Below are 23,850 nucleotides of genomic sequence, written 5' to 3' on the forward strand. Positions count from 1 at the left end.
GTTCAAAATTAACACAACATCATGAGAGAGGACAGAAAAATATATTATGGGCAGAGACAGTAGTCTGGTTTTACAAATCGTAACAAAAACTTCCCTTACCCCAGAACAGAAAATTACTTTAAGCAGAATAAAGACAAGACCTGTGTGAGGAAGTGGGCAAATGAAAGTAAAGTTCTCCTCATCACTTTAAAGATTTTGTTACTTTGGACATGACAAAGAAGCACTTGCATGAAGGAGATAGCCAAATGCTAAACCAAAAGCAACAGAACCATTAATAGGTTTAAATTAACGAGAACTTTTCCTGACTATTCAATAGAGAGAGCCAGTTTTGGACATGAGTGAGAACTGCAGGATGTAAAATGGACAGGAAAATGCATACCCTGCATGACCCATGATTAGATTGTTTCAAATCCATGAAACATCTCTTTCTACGCATCTGTGGCCAAGTGCTGTTTGAGGGAAGAAAGAGCAGCGAAGCGTGAGCAACCAGAAGGGAACAAAGTTGTAAGCCTTGGGATGATTGAACATTTTACAATCTAACAAGATTTTACCATCTCCCTTTGGATGTGAAAGTAACACTCACAAAAGAGTGGGGGCATCAGATGACAGACATAGAGACAGATTCAGATGAGGCCACAGAAATTATGAAAGCAAGAGAGAGTCTGATGAGTTCTTTTTGAATTTAATGCATTTTTCATTCCCCCACTCCTGAGAACACCGGAATGACCAGGCTCATTTTGACTCTGAGGTGGAGTACGTCAGGTGAGAAGTGAGGACTGGACCATCAGAATCACAATTTTACTGTCTTATGATGTACATATATAAATCATTGATTTAAAGTACAGGAAACTAGTCAGTATAGATAATGCACCAGAGATAGGTACTATGTGTCAGACAAAGAGCAACCAATCTTAATTTACAAAAATCATTACAAATTTGTTTCGTTATTTTACAAAGAACTCTTCTTCATCATTTACAAATTCTGTGAATGAATAACAACATTTTTGCACTAGAATGGTATATAATTGTATCTTCAGTGTATCTAGTTCCATACTGTGAACGTTTTTCATTTTTAATTTATTGAAAATTTTCATAGCCACGTAATGAGGAGTCTGGGAGTAGAGTTGTAGTCTTTGAGATGGCAATATGAAATTATCTTTATTTCTTGTGTCATACATATGTTGAAAACACTTTTCTGTAAATAATTCTCAGCTGGTACAGATAAATACAAACAATTCATAAATGTGAATACCTGGAATAGTTAAAATTTTTAGATCCCTGAATAAAGGTTGGTATGACTCTCTAGGCTTAATATTAGACTTATTTCTAATAACAGATTTTTGGAGTAATGATAATCTATTTACGCTACCTGCAGTCTCCCAAAAGATTATTCTGTATCTTACAACAGGTTCAAAATAGCTGTGGTAAACTGTCCTTGTGTTGATGTCATTTACATAGGACAATATTGTCATTGGGAATGCTACACTGTTTAGCTTGTTTGCAAAGTAGTTCATGCGTGAAGACCAGGACAAATTTTTTTCTACAAATATCCCCAGAAATTTGACAGATTCTGCTTCCCTAAGTTCCCAGTTTTTATGGGTAATTTTGAAGTATATTGATTATGACTGTTTAGTTTTAATCTGTGTGAGCTGGTTTCTTTTCATGTTTAGTTTTAATCCATTTACATCAAACTGATGTTGTAAACTATTTAGTGAGTCAATGACTCTTTAGGGAATTTGTTCTGTGGTGTCATTTTCAGTGACTACATATGTGTCATCTGCAAATAAAACTGAGTGTGATGTTACATAAAATAAAAACAGGATTGGGCCTAAGATAGAACCTTGCGGGCCGCCATGCAAAATAGCTTTCCATTTTGGGAAACAACTTCCTGTACTTCATGTCACAACTACTCCTTGCTTTCTGTCTGTTAAATAAGATTTGAACCATTTCAAAGCACTACCATTTATTCTGTATCTTTCTAATTTACCAGGTGTAGAAGTATGAAACCAGTATTTCCCTATAGATATTGCTGGCTGTCAGTGTAGGGTCCATGAGACCACATCTGCAGCACCATCTGCTTCCTGTAACAGCTAATGATGAATATGAACACACAGTAACCCTAGTTCCATACATTGATATCTTTTCCAAACCTGTGAACATGTAGAATTTTGTGCCTATGAACTATGATTTGCTGTCACCATTGGTTTCCTGTTATCATTTGAATTAAATTGCTGCAGAACTGTATCGAATGCTGGTCAACGTTTTTGGTAAACATGCTTTTGGGAAAACACATTGGTTTGAGTGGGTAAAAAAATTCAGAAGTGGTGATTTTGATGTGAGAAATGATGAGCACTGGAATCGACCTAAAAAATTCAAAGACAACAAATTGCAAGCCTTATTGGACGAAGATGATACTCAAACTCAACAGGAAATCATGGAACAATTGGAAGTGATGCAGAAAGCCATTTCTCTTTGGCTGAAAGCAATGAAAGCCTATCCCCAATCTTTCACCACAATATTCACAGATAAGATAATACTATCTACACCTGGGCGACAAATGGTTTTTCCATGGCAGACTGAAGTAGGCCATTGTTAAACCACTGCATAAAAAAGGGGATACGCCTGATGTCAACAACTACCGCCCAATCTCTCTTCTGACTGCCTTATCCAAAATTCTTGAAAAAGTAATGTATTGTAGAGTAGCTTCACACTTTTGTAAAAATAAAGTTTTAACAAAATGTCAGTTTGGTTTCCAGAAGGGTTTTACAACAGAAAATGCTATATATACTATCACTAATGAAATATTAAATGCTCTCAGTAAGCGGAAGTCACCCGTTGGGATTTTTTGTGATCTATCAAAAGCTTTTGATTGTGTAAATCATGGAATACTTCTAGATAAGCTCAAGTACTGTGGTATGAATGGGACAGTGCCCAAATGGCTTAAATCATACCTAACTGGAAGAGTGCAGAAAGTTGAAATAAACAGTTTACATAATATGCAAAAAACTGGTGATTTCTCAAACTGGGGAACAATCAAGAATGGGGTGCCGCAAGGTTCGTTCTTGGGTCGTCTGCTGGTTGGTTGGTTGGTTGGGGGAAGGAGACCAGACAGCGTGGTCATCAGTCTCATTGGATTAGGGAAGGATGGGGAAGGAAGTCGGCCGTGCCCTTTCAGAGGAACCATCCCGGCATTTGCCTGGAGCGATTTAGGGAAATCACGGAAAACCTAAATCAGGATGGCCGGACACGGGATTGAACCGTCGTCCTCCCTAATGCGAGTCCAGTGTCTAACCACTGCGCGGTCCTCTGCTGTTCTTAATATATATTAATGACTTGCCATTCTATATTCACGAAAATGCAAAGCTGGTACTTTTTCCCAATGATACAAGTATAGCTATCACACCTGACAGACAAGAATTAACTGGTGAAATTGTAAACGATGTTTTTCAGAAAATCATTAAGTGGTTCTCTGCAAATGGGCTCTCATTAAACTTTGAAAAAACACAGTATATACAATTCCACACAGTAAATGGAATGACCCCATTAATAAATATAGACTTCGATCAGAAATCGGTAGCTAAGGTAGAATATTCAAAATTTCTAGGTGTATGCATTGATGAGGGGTTGAACTGGAAAAAACACACTGAGGATCTGCTGAAACGTTTGAGTTCAGCTACTTATGCTATTAGGGTCATTGCAAATTTTGGTGACATACATCTGAGTAAATTAGCTTACCACACCTATTTTCATTCTCTGCTTTCGTATGGCATCATATTCTGGGATAACTCATCATTGAGTAAAAGAGTCTTCATTGCACAAAAGCGTGTAATCAGAATAATTGCTGGAGCTCATCCAAGATCATCCTGCAGACACTTATTTAAAGAGCTAGAAATCTTCACTGTATCCTCATAATATATATATTCAATTATGAAATTTGTTATTAACAATCTGAACTAATTCAAAAGTAATAGCAGTGTAATGGCTACAACACCAGGAGAAAGGATTATCATCACTACTCAAGGTTAAATCTAACTTGGCTCAGAAGGGGATAAATTATGCTGCCACAAAAGTCTTTGGTCACTTATCTAATAGCATCAAAAGTCTGACAGATAGCCATATAACATTTAAAAGGAAATTAAAGAATTTCTTAATGATAACTCCTTCTATTCATTAGATGAATTTTTTGATATGGTAAGTGGATAGTTTCCCAACCCCCACAAAAAAGAAAGAAATTTAAAAATATTGAGTGTCATGTAATATTTTGTCTAATGTAATATCTTGTTCAGACACCTTTTATTAACCTGACATGTTCCACACCATTACAAAATGTCGTATTCATGATCTATGGAACAAGTACTAACCTAATCTAATCCTGAGATAGAACAACCTAATGACATTTTTCCACAGGCTTTCTTTGCCTTCCATCATATGCTGAAACTGAAATAATTTTGTTGTTGGTGTTGTGGTCTTCAGTTCAAAGACTGGTCTGATGCAGCTCTCTGCACTACACCATGTAAGCCTGTCCATCTTCAGATAACTACTGCAACCTACATTTATTTGAACCTGCTTACTGTATTCATTCCTTGGTTTTCATCTGCAATTCTGAACACCAACACTTCCCTTTAGTGTCAAACTGATGGTTCCTTGATGTCTCAGAATGTGTCCTACAAAACAATTTCTTCTTTTTGTCAAGTTGTGCCACAAATTTCCATTTTTCTTCAGTTTGATTCAGAACTTCCTCATTAGTTATTCCATCCACCCATCTAACCTTCAGCATTCTTCTGTAGCCCCATGTTTCAAAAGCTTTTATTCTCTTCTTGTCTGAACTGTTTGTTACGCATATTTGACTCCTGTACAAGCCTAAACTCCAGACAAATACTTTTAAAAAAGACTTCCTAACACTCAAACTTATATTAGATGTTAAGAAATTCCTCTTTTTCAGAAATTCTTGTCTTGCTGTTTCCAGTCTGCTCATCATATCCTCCTTACTTTAGCCATCATCAGTTATATTGCTGCCCAAACAGCGACATTCATTTTCTACTCTTAGTGTCTCACTTACTAACTTAATTTCCTCAGAACTGTCTGATTTAATTAAACTATATTCCATTACCCTTGTTTCACTTTTGTTGATGTAAAAAATATTTTGCTCTCGGTAGTTTACCACTACTATCTTCAGGATTTCAAAGATTGTATGCCAGTCAACATTTTTTTTCTCTAAATCCTTGAATGCTATTAATGCAGAACTGCCTTTCTTCAAACTATCTTCTAGAATACAGCACAGGGTCAATACTGCCTCTTGTGTTCCTACATTTCTCTTAAACCCCAACTGATCTTCCTTGACATCATCTTTTACCAGTTTTTCCATTCTTGTGCAAATAATTTATGTCAAATTGTGCAACCATAGCTTATGAAATTGATAGTTTGGTAGTATTCTTGCCTGTCAGCACCTGCCTTTTTCGGAACAGAAATGGTTACATTCTTCTTGAAGCCTGAGGGCATTTTCCCTGGTTCATATATCTTGCATACCAGATGGAATAATTTTGACACAACTGGCTTGACCAAAGGTCTCAATAATTCTGAGGGAATGTAATCTATTCTAGGGGTCTTGTTTCCGCTTAGGTCTTTCAGCGGTCTGGCGAATTCTTGTCATACGACCACATCTCCTATCTCATGTTCATTTACTTCCTCTTCTCTTTCTATTGTCCTCAAGTTTGTTTCCATTATATTGACCCTTTACATTCCACACACTTTTCTACTTTATTGTCTATGCTTAGTAGTAGTAGTAGAACTCTTGATATTCATACATCTGGTTCTTTTTTCGCCAGAGGTTTCCTTAATTTTCCTATAGGCAGAATCTATCTTACTTAGCCAATTTTTGCATTCCCTCCTTACCTGCTTGGTTTGCCATAATTTAATATTTTGTCTATTCATCAACTGTCCAAAAAGCATCTTTAAATCAGCACTGTGAGCAAAGCTGACCTAGTCTTGGCTGCATTTTGATTAAGTTGTCTTTATACAATTAATCAGGCTGCAGTCATGTACAGTTGCATGTCATTCAGCAGAATGTACAGTCAATTGTTTAATGCCAGTCTTCTGTGGTAAGCCTCCATTATGTAAAGTTCCATTACAGTCAACCCACACTAAGCAGTCATTGAGTAGTGTTTCCGTTGTAAGTCTACTATTGTAGAACACAGTCAGATGTACAATCACTTGTATTGGACACTTATTATGTGCAATGAATTATTGCTACTTGCTCAATTTTGTTAGATTCTTCTACATCTATGTGGTTTACTTGGCAGTCAAATTGTAAATAAGACTTTTACTGTACAAAGTCTGATCACCATCAAGTTGTGGCAGTAATAATAAATATACATAAATTCATATGCCCTATACCACGTCATAACATCTTCCTGCACATCAAAGCTAATGCACTATTATTATTATTATTATTATTTTCTTATAAAGTATTATGCCAACAATTCCCGTATTGCTCATACCTAGCTCACAAAAGGTGCCACGTCTATGATGGTTTGAAGATAGTTGGTGTAACATCTGGAAGAGCTTCTATCATATCTCTTGTTTATCTTTGCCAACTTTTCTTTTGTTCTGATTAATACTGAATTTGTAGCCCATCCCAGTACTTCATTCAATAATGCAATTACACACAAAACTACACAAAACATAGTAACTGTTAGGTTGGCAGTATTAGCAGAGAAAATATTAGTGGCACAAATTGTTCCTATGTTTTAACAACTTCTACTGATTCAGAACAGTTCTTAATAGGGTGTGTATTCACCACTGATGGCAGTTCATGCTGTTGCAATATGCTTCCATGGGCACTTGTGTCTGCATATGTGTGGATGGATATGTGTGTGTGTGCGCGAGTGTATACCCGTCCTTTTTTCCCCCTAAGGTAAGTCTTTCCGCTCCCGGGATTGGAATGACTCCTTACCCTCTCCCTTAAAACCCACATCCTTTCGTCTTTCCCTCTCCTTCCCTCTTTCCTGATGAGGCAACAGTTTGTTGCGAAAGCTTGAATTTTGTGTGTATGTTTGTGTTTGTTTGTGTGTCTGTCGACCTGCCAGCACTTTCATTTGGTAAGTCACATCATCTTTGTTTTTATATATATATATATATATATATATATATATATATATATATATATATATATATATAAAATTTTGTGTGAGCAATGGCCTCTTGCCAGGTTTTCCATTGAGATGACCTGTCTCTAACAGGCTGGAATGGATCTCCATTGACTGCCTGTGGCATTTCCTGTCAGGAGGGAAGCGATTTTGACTCACAAGCAGTGAAATGCATCTCTGGTACCTCTCAGTTAAGGTATTTTTCTGACAGCAATTCTAATATAAAAGTGAAAATATACTTTGATGGGACAGTTACTTAAAAATTACTTGCAAAATATTTATCATCACAGGTTATCGTGCATTATACTTTATGCTATGCCACCATTTTCACAACAGCCACAACTGACACAATTCAAGAAAAACTACACATTTACATCAGTGGTGTTTTCTATAAATTATCTACATTTATTTAATCACAAACAGTCATCACCTTCCTTCAGCCCTTCCTGTCCTGTGCTTTAGTTCTACCTTCAAAACTTTGTACATAAGATGGGGTTGATCTCACATAAGACATTAATCTCTAGTTTTTGCCTAGTTCTCTTACATCTAGTGCATTCTGACATTTTACATTTCTCTGAAGATTATAGAACTGTACATAACTTCAGAGCTCTGTATGAAGTATCACCAATTTAATATAAGCTCACCGGACAAAAAAATAACTCATTGCAGTGTGCACACACAGACAAATCATTAAGCCTTTACAGCTGGTGCAGTGATTGAGTCACATGCTCACCCACACACATACTGCCTCTAAGTGAGCATAAGGCAGTAAAAATCAATGAGACATTCATTCATAATCTCGCCAGCCAAAAAATTAAGTTCGGAGTTGGCATCGCTGCTTGGCAAGCCGGGGCTCATCAGCAACCGCTTGGTGCCAAACATTAGCCAGAGCAAGAGGGGTAGCCCCAGTGTGTGGTCCAGGCCAACCGTGTGGCTGGGAATTCCATGTTGACGCTGTGTTGAGGACTGTGCTTTGTGTCGATGAAGGAGATTTGTATGCCGAGAGTTCAAAAGATGGAAGACTTGGTGAAACCATAATGGTAGACATTTTGCAGTTCATGTAGGAACTAATAATAGCCGGAGGAATCATGATATCTTAAAAATAAATATGTACATTGCCATTATTTGCACGATGATTCTGATGGTGTAATCAGATTTTCAATATTTAAAGTTTAATATCTGACTGTAAATAATACAAGTAACACCCAGCAATGAATTTCCAAAATCTATATGGTTCATCCAATTTTGTCAATCAATGTGTCTTTGACAAGCTATTAGTGTAAACCTAAATTGGTATGAAATACAGGCATGTAATTTGAATAGTACATGAGTTATTTGAGGTCGAAGTGGCCAATTACTATCGATCACGTCAGGCCGTAGATACTCCCCAGTTATATGAAAAAACTGTAACAGCATGCTTATAAATATATTTACTCATCCATGTCTTTGTTTATATCCGATATATACTATTCATGAAGAAACTGGTCAAATATTTACTGTGTTTTAGAAAGCACAGAGGCATTAGGCTACTGGCCTACTTTTGTTTCTATTCCTTTGATATATGTTTATGTATTTAATAATGTGTGTTAGAGCATGTTTATGGTCAAGTCATAGGAATATTTATTTAATTTCAAGTTATTTAAAGATAAATCCAGTATTTTGTATGTGTTTCAATATGTTTGTGAGTGCGTGTTGGCTTGGAGACATGGCGGGAGTGCTCTAGAAAATCACAGCACTCATTACTACAGTAGGCGATTACCGAAGTCAGTGGAGAGACTGGATGGAATTGGGGGAGTGCTGGAGAGGAAGGTGCAACAGACTGTCACAGGAAATACTTGGAGAGTGTTGGGCAGTTTTTGCGTGGTCACAGGAGATAGAAATATTTCGTAGTGCCGACTTGTGCACTAGTGAGATTTCTGTAGCTTCTGCAGTGAAGACATAGTATACAATTAGAAGTGAATATCTCATGAGCTATGTTGTTGTTCATAACTAATTATGTGAAGTATGAATCTATTGTTTCCCTGTCGTTCAACTTATATTTTATTTAATTGCTGGATCATCGACACCAGTAAGTGTTTTGCAGTAATAAACGGCATTCTTCAAGGTACTTCTGTTATTGTACTCATCATTTAAACTCATTTTATTTAATTGCAATCTTTCATTTATATATTTCTATGTTACATTCAAAATTCGCAATTGCTGAGTGATAGGAACTTTCGACCATTTTACTCGTGTGTAGATTCATATTGTATACTGTAGACTCAGCAGTATTTGGCTTGTAATGTGGCAACTATGTATCCCAGTGCCTAGACAATAAACCTAGCCAACATTTTGATATTTCAATTGTGAGCCTGATGGTACATAGTTGAGGGCCACACATTTTTTTTGAAAGCCTGCAATTGGGGGCTCATCCAGGATTTGTGTCCTGCAAAGTGGTAATTCCTTTGCTCTCTGTTATTCAGCAACTATTCAAAGTGTAAAAACCTTTGCAAAACCAGTAGAGATTTCTGCAGAGTGAACCTCTCACAAAACACAGTGTGAGATGACTTTTTTCTGCAAGTAGGTTTCTAGAAATAGTGAAATTACACAGTAATTTTCACAACTAACACATGCTATCAATAGAGGTCCTAATCTATCATGTTAAAGGCAATTAGCATGGGGGGCTCAGAGTCTAAATAAGATGAGTGCAGGGAATGGTAGCGGTTAGCACATTTAACGGACAGCAGTATTGGAGGTGGTTGGAACACGCGCTAACTGGCAACAGCTACAGTTACATCAAGCAACTTCTCCAGTGGTGGACGCAGATCAACAGCAGTTTCTTCAAGTGCTCCAGGGCAGTCTTCAATGTCGACTTCCACTACAACCTACGGAATCACCATGGCAGAGTGAATCATCTCAAATCAGATAGGTTCCTGCACAAATAGTGAGATAGTGTTTAACTCTAAATGTTCAAGCTCCACTTATACATCTCATGAATATCAAACAGTCACCTAGTATGTGTAATTCTGAAAATGGAAGTGAGTCGGTTAGTCTGAAATCAGAGCATGAAAGTGTAACTAGTAGGAATTCAAGCAAGAGGAATGAATGTGTGGGAAATATGATGTCTCAGCTAATGCAAATAATCCAGAGAGTAGGAAATAATATGAATACAACAACAAATAATATCAGTACAATTTGAACAGATATGGGTACACTGCAAACATATATGGGCACATTTCACCGTATTTACTCGAATCTAAGCTGCACTCGAATCTAAGCTGCACCTGAAAAAATGGTTCAAATGGCTCTGAGCACTATGCGACTCAACTTCTGAGGTCATCAGTCGCCTAGAACTTAGAACTAATTAAACCTAACTAACCTAAGGACATCACACACATCCATGCCCGAGGCAGGATTCGAACCTGCGACCGTAGCGGTCACGCGGTTCCAGACTGAAGCGCCTTGAACCGCACGGCCACACCGGCCGGCGCCGCACCTGAAAAATGAGACTCGAAATAAGGGGAAAAAAAATTTCCCATAAGCCACACCTGAAATCTGAGACTCAAAATTCAAGGGGAGAGAAAAGTTTTAGGCCGCACCTCCAAATCGAAACAAAATTGGCCCATTCTAATATGAGACACAATTTAGGTATAATGAATGACGATAGCAGTTAAGCTTTGCCACGTAGCCATTGCTATGCGTCAGGCGCTCCGTCCGTATTTATACGGGTACCCTTCCTTTTTCACGTGCTTCGTCTGGTTTGGATCGATTGCTTATTTTGCTTTGATCTGGTAAGTGCCGTTTTCTTTGTTATAGGTGTTTATGTCACTCTAAGTTGAAAATGCATTACTGCACTGTGTCATACATTGTTTGTCACATTCTGATAGTGCGTGTTTATGGCCTGTCGTTGCTCTCGGCATGGCTTACTTTTGTGCGCGCTACCGCCGCTTACAATTAAAAACAAGAGAGAGGAATCGTCTCATTAGCAAAACAATGGCAAGAGACTGCTATTTGTTGTTACTTACACTGCTGCTTTCTTTTATAATGATCAACAAGAACCAAATAATAGACTGCGTATGATAGAACATGTTCTGAACGAGAGTTAGGCAAAAATTTTTCCCCGTTTGAAAATCTTTGCGGCCGCTTCTTTAGTACGTCAAATCCTGCACAGAAATTAGAGTCGTCTTAGATTTAAAAATCTAGTCAGTTGCCGTGCTTCATTTCTGACTGTATCACTATTAGGCATAAGAATAATATATAAACATGACACGATATGTATATTCTTCCACGTTTGCTGTTGTCTCTAGTTTCGTAGTTTATTAGGCAGACAGGATTTGAATGAGATAGCAGGAAACACAAAAGAATACATGGTAAAATGTTTATATTCGTATTACTCTTATGGTGAAGAGAATACTGCATGTGATTCACATTTCATCAGGTTCCTATTAGCAACCATCTCTTCTCATAGATAGGAAAAAATTCAGAACTTAGAGTTGGCCATATTGACAAACATCTCAAACAGTCTTGCCAGTCGGATTTTCGTAATACATTGAAATTCTGCTACATTCGAAGATGAACAATTCGGAATTTGTTTTACTTCATTGGGTAATGTATGAAAATGCAGTGGTCGAAACTCGGGGCGGAGAAAAAAAGCTCGTCTTCCATCTTTTTTTTTTTTTTTTTTTTTTTATTTACTGATGCATTGGTTTTGGCGCCAGTATTTACCTTTGTGCCTACAAAGCATGCCTGTGTAGCGCTACATATATTCAACGGCAGAAGTTAGTTGTGGTGGCACCTACCAACATTTTTCAGAACCTCCGCTTGCTTTGCACTCGATTCTAAGCCGCAGGCGGTTTTTTGGATTACAAAAACCAGAAAAAAAGTGCGGCTTAGATTCAAGTAAATACAGTCGAACAGTTATGGATACAAATCAGACTGATATGGGTACAATGCGAACTGAAGTAGGTTTCGCAATGAAAGAGGTAATTGAAAAAATTATGGGTAACCTTGAAAAAGCAAATGACAATAAATTAAAATGTGTCTGAGTGGATATGGGGAAAGTTACAGATGAAGTAGTAACAGTAAAATCTAAAATCGAATCAGTGGAAAAAGATATTGGGGGAAAAATGGGTAAGATACAGACGGAACTTGGGGGCAAGGTAAGTGACTGTATAAAAGTGCAAGACGCTCATAAAGGCAATATAAACTTAGCAGTTAGTGACATTGCCAATCATGTAGGTGAAGGGGCAAAAGACATGGGCAAAAGTTAAGATAAAATAGAGTCCAGTATTAATAGTGAAAATGAATTTAAAAAACAAATGCAACAGATAAAAACTGATTTAAATTTGTTAGCCTCCCAACAGGCCACACCAGTTATAAATATCCTTGGGGCAAATACCAGATCCGTGAAATGTTTGACAGATGATGGAAGATATCGCCCAGTAAATTTCTTGGCTTTGTGTAGGGATACTTTTGTTCACGGCATGTTGGACGAAGCAAAACTAAAAAACATTAAACAGCATTTGGAGAGAGACCCACAGTCTTAGGCAAATGTTAAATGCAGTTCATGCAAATCGTACAAAGAGTTTGAAAATTGTTTTTTTAATTAATTTTGGAGCAAGGCAAAACAGATGTGGATCCAAAATGAATTTTTAAATGGGCGAAGTTACAGGTAGGGTAATGGGATGATGAGAGATTTTTGCAAGCGTGAACTTGGCAAGCTTACGCATGTGAAACATACATTGGGGATTTTAACAGAAATCACCACATTAAAGAGGCGATTACCCAAAAATTTGCAGTGGGATCTTGTCCATAGTCTATTTGATTCCATGGTCGAATTTCTAGAATTTGTAGAAAAATTAGAGAGGGCTTTGAAGTTCAAACCTCACAGCAAACCTAGTGGTAATTATCAAAATGGGAATCCAAATAATCATCACCAAAATAATAATCATGAGAGAAATCAAAGGAATTCTCAGGGAGATAGTAGCTGGAATGAGCAGAATAGTTGGAAAACAAACAGGAGTGATAACTTCTGTGAATGGGGCCCAAGTAAAGAATGCAGATTTGATGGGGGAAATTCATGTAAAGTGCTATTGTGTAACAACTGGTTGGGAAACTGATGTTTGCCACACCTCAGATCCACGGATGGTGATTTGAATAGGAAATGAAAAGGACTAGAGATAATGATAATGGTAGAAATGTTGATAGGTTTGGAGAAAGGGAACAAATATGTAATAGGGAGTATGTTAAAGAGGAAGGCTATATTGGTGGCTCTTTCAATAAAAGCCGGGGCGAATAGCGGAAGCATAGATTTGGGAGAGGTTTAAGTAAAAATAATGGGAATAAATTTGCGGGGAATGATGTAAGTTATGAATGTCTAATGAATGAGTGTGTGAATGGTGATGAATGGAGAGATTCAGTGGTTCAAAAAGAAGTTAAAGAGGAGATGAATTTTGTGAAAACAAATTGTGTGGAAAGTTCTGAAGAGGTATTAGCAAATAGTAGCAACTGCAGGAAGGAAGGTGGTATAGTAGCAAGTATTTGTGAGTCAGCAAAAAGCAACAACATTACTGAAGGCGGCATAGTTTTGGACTCGCCAGTTGCAAGTGAGGGTGATTGTGTTTCAGTGGAAAGTGTCAATGTTACCAAGGGAGGCTTAGCATTGGTCTCACCAGCAGCTGAAGTTAAAAATGTATTGGTGGAGGTAGATGATTTCTGTTTAAGGGAACAGAGTAATCATAATTTATGTAATGATGTAAAACCTACTGGTATTAATACTTTGGAGTAAGGAATTTACGCATTTCAAGTGTGTGTGTGTGTGTGTGTGTGTGTGTGTGTGTGTGTGTGTGTGTGTGTGTGTGTATGCGAATGGTGAAAAATTGTGTGTAACCTTGAAAAAGCAATTGATGATAAATTAAAATGTCCAAGTGAATATGGGGAAAGTTACAGATGAAGTAGTAACAGTAAAATCTAAAATCGAATCAGTGGAAAAAGATATTGGGGGAAAAATGGGTAAGATACAGACAGAACTTGGGGGCAAGGTAATTGACTGTATAAAAGTGCAAGATGCTCATAAAGGCAATATAAACTTAGCAGTTAATGACATTGCCAATCATGTAGGTGAAGGGACGAAAGACATGGGCAAAAATTAAGCTAAAATAGAGTCCAGTATTACTAGTGAAAATGAATTTAAAAAACAAATGCAACAGATAAAAACTGATTTTAATTTGTTAGCCTCCCAACAGGCCACACCAGTTATAAATATCGCTGGGGCAAATACTGGATCTGTGAAATGGTGAAATGAAACTTATTGATGAATGTGTGGATCTAAAATGTTTGTCAGAGTATGAATGTGAGAAAGTATGTAAAGTAGGATCTGTGGTTAATCTGGATGAAAAGTGTGCAGAAGTGGCAGTGTGTGCTAATTTTTGTCCAATCACAGAGGAAGTCCCAAAATTGTACGACAAGGTAGCAGCAACTTCTGTAATGTAGCGGCGGAGGATAAAGTTGTGTACGATTCATGTAATGTTAATTTGTCGATGGAGGGAAGTAAGGTTTCTGATGTAAAATTTTGTAATGATTTAAATGGTGTATCAGTAGATAAGGTTGCTGAGATGAATATCTATGGTGATGATGGCTTATGCATTGATGTATTATTTCAGGAGGATTTCAGAAAGATTTAACAGTGAGTTGATGTGTAATTTTGTTGAATTTGCAAGTGTTGATATTTTGTAGGGGAAAAACAGTGAAGTTGTGCATGTGGTGGGTAGTGAATTGGCGAAAGGTGTGGAAGAACTAACAGAAAATTTAGAGAGGGCTGAAGTAAATAGTGTAGATGGGGGCAGTTTGTGTAATGGAATTCGTAGGAATTGGTATATGAAGTAGGAGTGTGATTTTAATGTGACAGATTGGCATTGATAAGGTAGAATGTTACAGTTGTTACTGCCGCAAATGTGGAAATGAGATAAGTTTAAAATTGCTAGAGGTTTAGAAAATGGAAGGAATGAATTTGGGGTGAAGAAAATATTAAAGAATTATTTTGGGATGAACATGAGATTGAGGGATGGATATAACAGGATGTGGATGTGCTAGAATTGGAAGAGAAGGGACAAGATGTAGAAAATGATTTATTAAGGTAGAAATATTTAGAACGAAAGGAAATGGTAAATGTACAGCCAATTATTGAAATTAAAGTTCGCAAAGAAATGGTAGATGCATTTCTGGATTCAGTTAGTAATGTGTCAGCAGTGTTGGAGAGTTTTATGAACATGATCAAAAATAGGAAACAATTAATCTTCCCAGATGGCAGTTGGCGGTATGAGTAAGCCAATAAGACAACAAATACTTTAGAATTGAAATGTGGAGAAAATAAATTCGAGATAGAATGTTTTGTAGTAAGTGCTCTAGTAAAGGAGGTAGTTTTAGGAACTGACTTCCTGTGCAAATACAATACTTCACTTAATTGTGTAGGGAAATGCCTAGAATTTGAATTTCAGACTGAAAAAGGGCAAATAAAATTTAAAAGACTTTTAACAGGTGAAAATCAGATTGGTCATGCCATGGTTACTGAGGGTTGGAGTGAGGGAGTCAATATGCATAACAGAATTAAGGAAGTGATTGATGCAGTCAAAGGTATATCGAAGAGTGAAAGAAAGAGTTGTTGTATGGCTATGAGGATGTATTCTCAGATCGATCTGGTAAAGTTACCGATTTCGAGTACTCTATAAAAGTGAAACCTCATGAAACAATAAAGTGCAAATGGTATGTAATACCTATAGCTGATCGGGATGCCATCAGAGTTCAATTAAAACAAATGTTGCATTGGGGTATAGTTGAACTATGTAGGAGCGATTACTGCAATCCAATCATTATTGTTAAAAAATGTGATCACTCAGTCAGAATTGTATTAGGTGTTACAAAAATAAATAAAGGAATTGTAAGGGAATTAGACCAGCATGACAATATGGAGGAACTGCTGCAGAGTTTTAATAATATCAATTTAATGTCCTGTGTTGATCTGAACTCAGGATTTTGGCAGATCCCGTTCGCAGAGGAAAGCAGGCAGTACACTTCTTTCCTTTTTGAAGGGCAAAGCTAACGGTTTAGAGTAGTACCATTTGGACATTCAATTTCTGTGGCAGTTTTTGTAAGAGCATTGAGTCATGTCCTGGGTGAGAGTCTAATGAGCAAACTCGTGATATACGTAGATGATATACTGATCGCTACAGAAACGTGGATGAGCACTATCGAGTTTTGGAGGAGGTACTCATGGCTTTGAGACAAGGTGGAATGACTTTAAAGCTCACAAAATGTGAATTTGTTCGAGCAGAAATTCAATTCCTGGGGCATATCTTTACTTTGGAAAGAATTTTACCTAGTTCTGAAAAATTGAAGTCCATTGCTGCATGTAATAGACCCAAAAGTAGGAAACAACTGAAGCCATACTTGGGCTTGTGCAGTTTCTATAGATAATTCTTGGGGGAGGCAGGAATGAATATTCTGAATTCAGGCAAATTGTTGAAGAAAAATGCAGCTTGTAGGTGGACCAAGGAATGTGTAACTGGATTCCAGGGTATAAGAGATAAACTGTACAATAGTAGTGTTTAGCGTCGGATAGTTCAGACTATGGAAGAGGTTGTGAGCTATTTCAGGAAAAGTTAGTTGATGGAAAAATCAAATACCATAGTATGGCGGTCTCCAGCCACATGCTAAATAAGCACGAATGAGGATACAGCATATCGGAGACAGAGACGCTCTTGATCGTGCATGGATTTAAGAAATTCCGCATGTATTTAGAGGTCAGAAAAGTGACAAGTGTTGTCAGGCCACAAGGCGCTAAGTTCTCTGCAGGACTGCAGGATACTGAACGACCACTTAATGCATCGGGCAATGTTCATACAGCAATTTGAATACAAAATCCGTTACATCGAGAGTACAGAAAATTGTGTTGACGATGCTCTGTCCAGATTACCAGTGGGCAGCAGAAGATGATGGTGACCCTGAACTGAAATGCATTAAGATGAATTTTGACAGCAAGGGATACGAGCAAGTACCCAAATATTTTAATATACACAACGGAGTGTTATTCCGGCAGAAAGATGAGGTGACGGACAAATGGAGACTCTGAAACTTCCTGGCAGATTAAAACTGTGTGCCCGACCGAGACTCGAACTCGGGACCTTTGCCTTTAGCGGGCAAGTGCTCTACCATCTGAGCTACCGAAGCACGACTCATGCCCGGTACTCACAGCTTTACTTCTGCCAGTATCTCGTCTCCTACCTTTCAAACTTTACAGAAGCTCTCCTGCGAACCTTGCAGAACTAGCACTCCTGAAAGAAAGGATATAGCGGAGACATGGTTTAGCCACAGCCTGGGGGATGTTTCCAGAATGAGATTTTCACTCTGCAGCGGAGTGTGCGCTGATATGAAACTTCCTGGCAGATTAAAACTGTGTGCCCGACCGAGACTCGAACTCGGGACCTTTGCCTTTCGCGGGCAAGTGCTCTACCATCTGAGCTACCGAAGCACGACTCACGCCCGGTACTCACAGCTTTACTTCTGCCAGTATCTCGTCTCCTACCTTCCAAACTTTACAGAAGCTCTCCTGTGAAAAATCTCATTCTGGAAACATCCCCCAGGCTGTGGCTAAGCCATGTGTCCGCTATATCCTTTCTTTCAGGAGTGCTAGTTCTGCAAGGTTCGCAGGAGAGCTTCTGTAAAGTTTGGAAGGTAGGAGACGAGATACTGGCAGAAGTAAAGCTGTGAGTACCGTGCGTGAGTCGTGCTTCGGTAGCTCAGATGGTAGAGCACTTGCCCGCGAAAGGCAAAGGTCCCGAGTTCGAGTCTCGGTCGGGCACACAGTTTTAATCTGCCAGGAAGTTTCATATCAGAGCACACTCCGCTGCAGAGTGAAAATCTCATTCTGGAATGGAGACTCTGTTTTCCCAATAAGTATGTGGAACAGTTAATAGACTACATCCACTTAAGTCACAGACATTACGGATCTGAAAAATGCACTGAAATCATCGAGGAATACACCCACATAAATAACCACATGGGTCTGCGCGCAGCTGGTGGCATGCAACCATTGCCAACGGGTCGAATGCTGCACGACCGTGCAACAGGGGGAAATGCAAAGCATTATATCTACTAAAATGGGTGAGTTACTGGCTGTGGACAATTTTGGCCCACTACCCACAGGATGCAGTGGCATGAAGTCCATCTTTGTTGTGGTGGATGTGTTCTATAAGTTCATTAAACTGTTTCTGACATGGTAAGCAATACTAAAACTCTAATTGCCACACTGGAGAAGGATTACTTCAAGAATATTGTAAAACCAGTAAGGCTGTCATTGACAATGGATCACAGTTTACTGCAAAAGATTGGAACATGTTCATGAACAACCAGAGTGTTCATCATATTAGTATATCTGTCTACTACCCAGTGAGCAACCCTTGTAAATGGTATATGCGGGAAGTAGGACATATGCCAGCAATCGTCATTCCAAGTGGGTGGAGTACATGAGCACATTTGAGGATGTGCTAAACAGTGTAAAAAGTAAGGCTGTGGGGTACTCACCTTTGGAAGTAATGACTGGGGTGAAACCAAAGTTCCTACTCACAGAAATGGTAGAATTCCTGTCGCAAAAAACTGAATCAGCTGCTGAAAGAGAGCAGGTAGTAAAGGCCTGCATGAAAAAGTTAGCTGCTGAAAGGAAAAGGCAGCACGATGGGCAATACAAACCAATGAAGTACAAAGTGGGGGACAAAGTGCTTGTATGCACCAAAGAGCATTCCAGCGAAGTGGACGGGGAGATTAAGAAGTTATTCGAGTTATACTATGGACCATTTGTTGTGGCAGAGTGCTCTCACCCAAATGCATACCATTTAAAACACCCTATCTCAGGAAAACCTCTTGGTCTAAGAAACGTGAAGGAGTTGAGGCTGTTTATAGAGAAAGGGGAGAAATGAAAAGCTGTTCCAATTTGTAATTAGTGATAGTAATTTTGGAGGGATAATTTTGTGTGTTTTACTTGGAGATTCTTTTGTAATTTGTTAGTTTATTGTGGCACTGTATGTGTGCAAGAGGAGGAAGTTTAGGCACTGCTTGTGCATGGAGGTCAGTGGCCTCATGGTTTTAAGTAAAAATATATATTGATTTATGCTTTTTATAAGAGTGTGGCAAAGAATTTAGTGGCCAATTTGAAGGGTATTAAAATTTTAATTGTATGTGCACACATTTTTTGGTGAATGGAGGTAGGAAGGATTTATTAAAGTCAATTAAATAGAGCTTGTGGGAATTTGACCTTACTGTGATTCAGTTGTTTGCCTAGTGACTCTGTTCCTGAAGTATCATTTTCCGCTGGAAGGAAACTTTAGCGAGGATCCTGGTTGGGTTTGGGAAATTGTTGTTGACAGGTTTCTACTTTTGGTTTTCATTGTAGACCGAATTGTCACAATAAATGGTGGAGCTCCCAATTCAGAAACAGAGACAATTTCTGCGAGGCACTTGGTCAAAAAAAACTGATGTGAGTTGATCAATACTTCGTGCTAAAATCTGCGTCAGTATGTGTACTGTGACAGAAAAATTAGTGCAAGAAGGTGCCTTAGCACTGAGTGAGTGGCACAAGAAGTGCTTACCAAATCGCACACAAGTGAAAGTGCATTTAAAAAAAAATTATTTCTTGTCCAAAAAATTGTTTATGCCTAACTGAAATGCAGGCATTTATTTAATGTGCTGTTTTGTTCATAATTTGTGTTAGTTTAAATTTATTTCAAAATCCATGCTGCTCCCACACCACTACAAAAAATTTGTAAACACTATTGGCCTAGTGTTTTAATCACTTAGTTGTGTTCTTTGTAATTTGTTTTGTATGTACTTGTATGATCTGAAGGGTGCTACTTCTGAACATTCTGCAAGCCAGAATTTTAATAATTAAAGGTGTGTGAGGTAACGGGCAAGTTGTGGTGCCCTGAAAATATTGTAAGTCCAGAGTTGGCGAGGCCGCATGGGTTACTCGGCAAGCCGGGGCTCGACAGCAACCATGTGGTGCTCAACATTAGCCAGAGCAAGACGGGTAGCCCCAGCACATGGTCCAAGCTGACCACGTGGCTGGGAATTCCATGTTGACACTGTATCAAGGACTGTGCTTTGTGTTGAAGGAGATCTGTATGCCAGGGGTACTAAAGATGGCGGACTTTGCAAAACCATAATGGCATACATTTCACAGTTCATGTAGAAATTAATTATAGCCAGAGGAAACACGATACCTTAAAAAGAAACATGTACATTACCATTATTTGCATGATGATTCTGATGGTGTAATCAGATTATCAATATATTTATTAGTTTAAAGTTTAGTAGTTTAAAGCTTACTATCTGACTGTAAATTGTACAAGTGACACCCAGCAACGAATTATCACAATCTATATGGTTCATCTCATTTTGTCAATCAGTGTGTCTTTAGCAAGCTATTAGTGTAAACTTCAATTGGTATGAAATACAGGCGCATATATATGTATATATAAGATATTGGAGGTCAAAGTGGCCATTTACTATTGATCGCGTCAGGCCGTAAGTACTACACAGTTACACGAAAAAACTGTAACAGCATGCTTATAAATATATTTACTCGTCTATGTCTTTGTTTATATCTGATATATACTATTCATAAAGAAATTGGTCAAATATTTACTGTGTTTTAGAAAGCACAGAGGCATTAGGCTACTGGCCTACTTTTGTTTCTATTCCTTTGATACATGTTTATGTATTTAATAATGTGTGTTAGAGCATTTTTATGGTCCAGCCACAGAAATATTTATTTAATTTCAAGTTATTTAAAGGTAAATCCATTATTTCATATGTGTTGCAAAATGTTTGTGAGTGTACCTTGGCTTGGAGGCATGTCGGGAGCGCTCTAGAAAATCACAGCACTCATTTCTACATTAGGCGACTACCGAAGTCAATGGAGAGTCTTGATGGGAGTGGGCGATTGCTGGGCAGGAAGGCATGCCGGGTGGTCACAGGAAATATTTGGAGATTGTTGGGCAGTTTTTGCATGGTCGCAGGAGACACCAATAAGTGTTTTGCAGTAATAAATGGCATTCTTAAAGGTACTTGCAGATTTTATTTAATTGCAATCTTTCATTTATAAATTTCTATGTTACATTCAAAATTCGCAGTTGCCGAGTGATAGGAAACTTCACCCATTCAGTTCATTATGTGTATTCATATTGTATACCGTACAATCAGCAGTATTTGGCATGTAAGGCAGCAACTACATATCCCAGCCCTCAGACAACGAAACCAGCCAAAACTTTTAATATTTCAACTCTGAGTCTGAGGGTACGTAGTTGAGGGCCACATTTTTTTGAAAGCCCACAGTCTGTTACATTATTCATTAAGACGTCAAGACTTTTAAATGTGTTTATGAAATAAGAATCAGGCAGAAAAAAGTCGTGATTGAAATTATAACAAACTATAGTTCCATATTTTTTTGTCAGTAATTATGAACTGCCAATGTGCTCATAAAATGTAAAACTTATGTGTGGGCTGAAAATGTAATTTATCACTAGTACCATTTTCCCAGAAAAATGTGAAGGAAGGGCTTCACTCTATTCTCAACTTTCTATAACTCATAATGTCTAAATCATAAATCTGTCACAAAAATACATTAAAGAATGTCACTTTGGTGACAACTACAAAATTATTTCTGAATAATAAAACTGAGAGGTGCCAGTTTTTAGTGTATTACCAAGTGCAAGTGATAAAATGGCACCACTGGGACGAGCAGCTTCACCATCCACTGGCTCCACAATGATATCAGTATCATCTGGTCCCTCTGACCTTAGTGGCTGAGAAGGAGAGACAGGATGCCTGGTATGTGAACTATTTTTGCTGTGCTCACTGTGACTTGCTTTCATACCTGCAAAACCAAACACACTCTTGAAAAAGTGTAAACATAAAATGAAGAATGAAACCAAAACTCTAACAGGAACAAGTACAGGAAATCAATTTGCAAACATTATAAAACATGAAAATCTTAAACTTCGTGTTGTCTGGGATTTAACTGAGATGCTTGCCTTTTGCACCCAGTGCAAAATAAATTGATCAATCTGGGTATGTCTCATGGACTGATTCAAAATTTTAATTAATTTTGCTGTAATAATGAGAAACCATGGATGGATCACAAACAATGGAATGAGTAAACACAACAACTTTTCATATAGTGGAACTGTTCAGCAATGGAAAATGACATTGAAAATTTTAAAAAAATTGCAGCTCATACCCTTATCTTTTACTAAAATAAGTGAAACAACTAAATTAGCATACCATCTTGTATAGGTCAAGCTAGTAGTTGCATTTGATTTAATTTAATTCATACATTTGAAAACTGCCAAATTCTTTAACTCAGTAATATTACTTAAATACATACCAGAATCCCTGTGTAGTGAAGGTTCTTGAGTGGTATAAACTACAATATCAACTGATTCATAATTCTTTCTGCTTTGTGAGTTTTCAGGTGGGCTGTTAATAATTTTGCCTTCTACTTGTCCTGGTGGTAATCTGTGGTGTTGCCGTTGCAAGTGTTGTTGCTGTGGCTGTTGATGCTTAACCTGAACAAATATACAGTCTGCATGAATGCTTAATCTGATATAATGTCTTTTTATAATTCTCTTAAAGAAAATAATATCCACAGTTATATGATCGGATACTTTTTTGCCAAGTTATTGATTTCCATAGTGACAGATAACACAGAAACAATATCTCAATATTTGGAAACTTTACTGTGAACGGTACTGTCCAAAATGTAAACATACTAATAAGTAACAGATTTTTCCTGAAAAGAATGTTAGAATGGTTGCAGAACAAAGTGAAGCCTGATTAGGAGACATTTGGCACACAACAGTGAGAAAACACATAATTAGTATTGTTTTGATACATATGACACACATTTATGAAGAAACATACAAAAACTAGAAACTTTGTGCCATGCTCTCTATGAGATCATTTGAGAAAACAATTGCTTGTCACTCCTATTCCAGAGAAAATTTTTTATGGAGGTTGTGATGTAATCAACCAATTGACCTTTAAACAATACAGGGTGATTCAAAAAGAATACCACAACTTTAGGAATTTAAAACTCTGCAACGACAAAAGGCAGAGCTAAGCACTATCTGTTGGCGAATTAAGGGAGCTATAAAGTTTCATTTAGTTGTACACTTGTTTGCTTGAGGTGCTATTGACTAGGCGTCAGAGTCAGTTGATACTAAGATGGCGACCGCTCAACAGAAAGCTTTTTGTGTTATTGAGTACGGCAGAAGTGAATCGACGACAGTTGTTCAGCGTGCATTTCGAACGAAGTATGGTGTTAAACCTCCTCATAGGTGGTGTATTAAACGTTGGTATAAACAGTTTACAGAGAATGGGTGTTTGTGCAAAGGGAAAAGTTCTGGACGGCCGAGAACGAGTGATGAAAATGTAGCACGTTAGAGAATTGGCTGTTCCCTCAGCTCGAACAAGAAGCACAACAATTCATATTTCAGCAGGATGGAGCGCCACCACATTGGCACTTATCTGTCCGTAACTACCTGAACGTCAACTACCCGAGGCGATGGATTGGCCGCCAGGCAGCCCGTGACAGAGCACTTCATCACTTGCCTCCAAGAAGCCCTGATCTTACCCCCTGCGATTTTTTCTTATGGGGGTATGTTAAGGATATGGTGTT

The 23,850-nt window shown here is 38.0% G+C and overlaps 1 protein-coding gene across 2 annotated transcripts in view; it reads right to left on the minus strand.

Moving 5' to 3' along the window:
• Positions 1-23,850, minus strand: part of LOC124619853 (YLP motif-containing protein 1) — a 669,202-nt gene that overhangs the window by 12,706 nt on the left and 632,646 nt on the right. For both annotated transcript variants that reach the window (XM_047146465.1, XM_047146463.1), the window contains exons 10-11: positions 22,558-22,738; positions 21,877-22,047 (exon numbers count right to left, since the gene is read on the minus strand). In XM_047146465.1, coding sequence (XP_047002421.1) covers positions 21,877-22,047; positions 22,558-22,738 — 352 coding nt within the window. The remainder of the gene's footprint in view (positions 1-21,876; positions 22,048-22,557; positions 22,739-23,850) is intronic.

Source organism: Schistocerca americana, chromosome 6, assembly GCF_021461395.2.
Source record: "Schistocerca americana isolate TAMUIC-IGC-003095 chromosome 6, iqSchAmer2.1, whole genome shotgun sequence".
Classification (NCBI taxonomy): domain Eukaryota; kingdom Metazoa; phylum Arthropoda; class Insecta; order Orthoptera; family Acrididae; genus Schistocerca; species Schistocerca americana.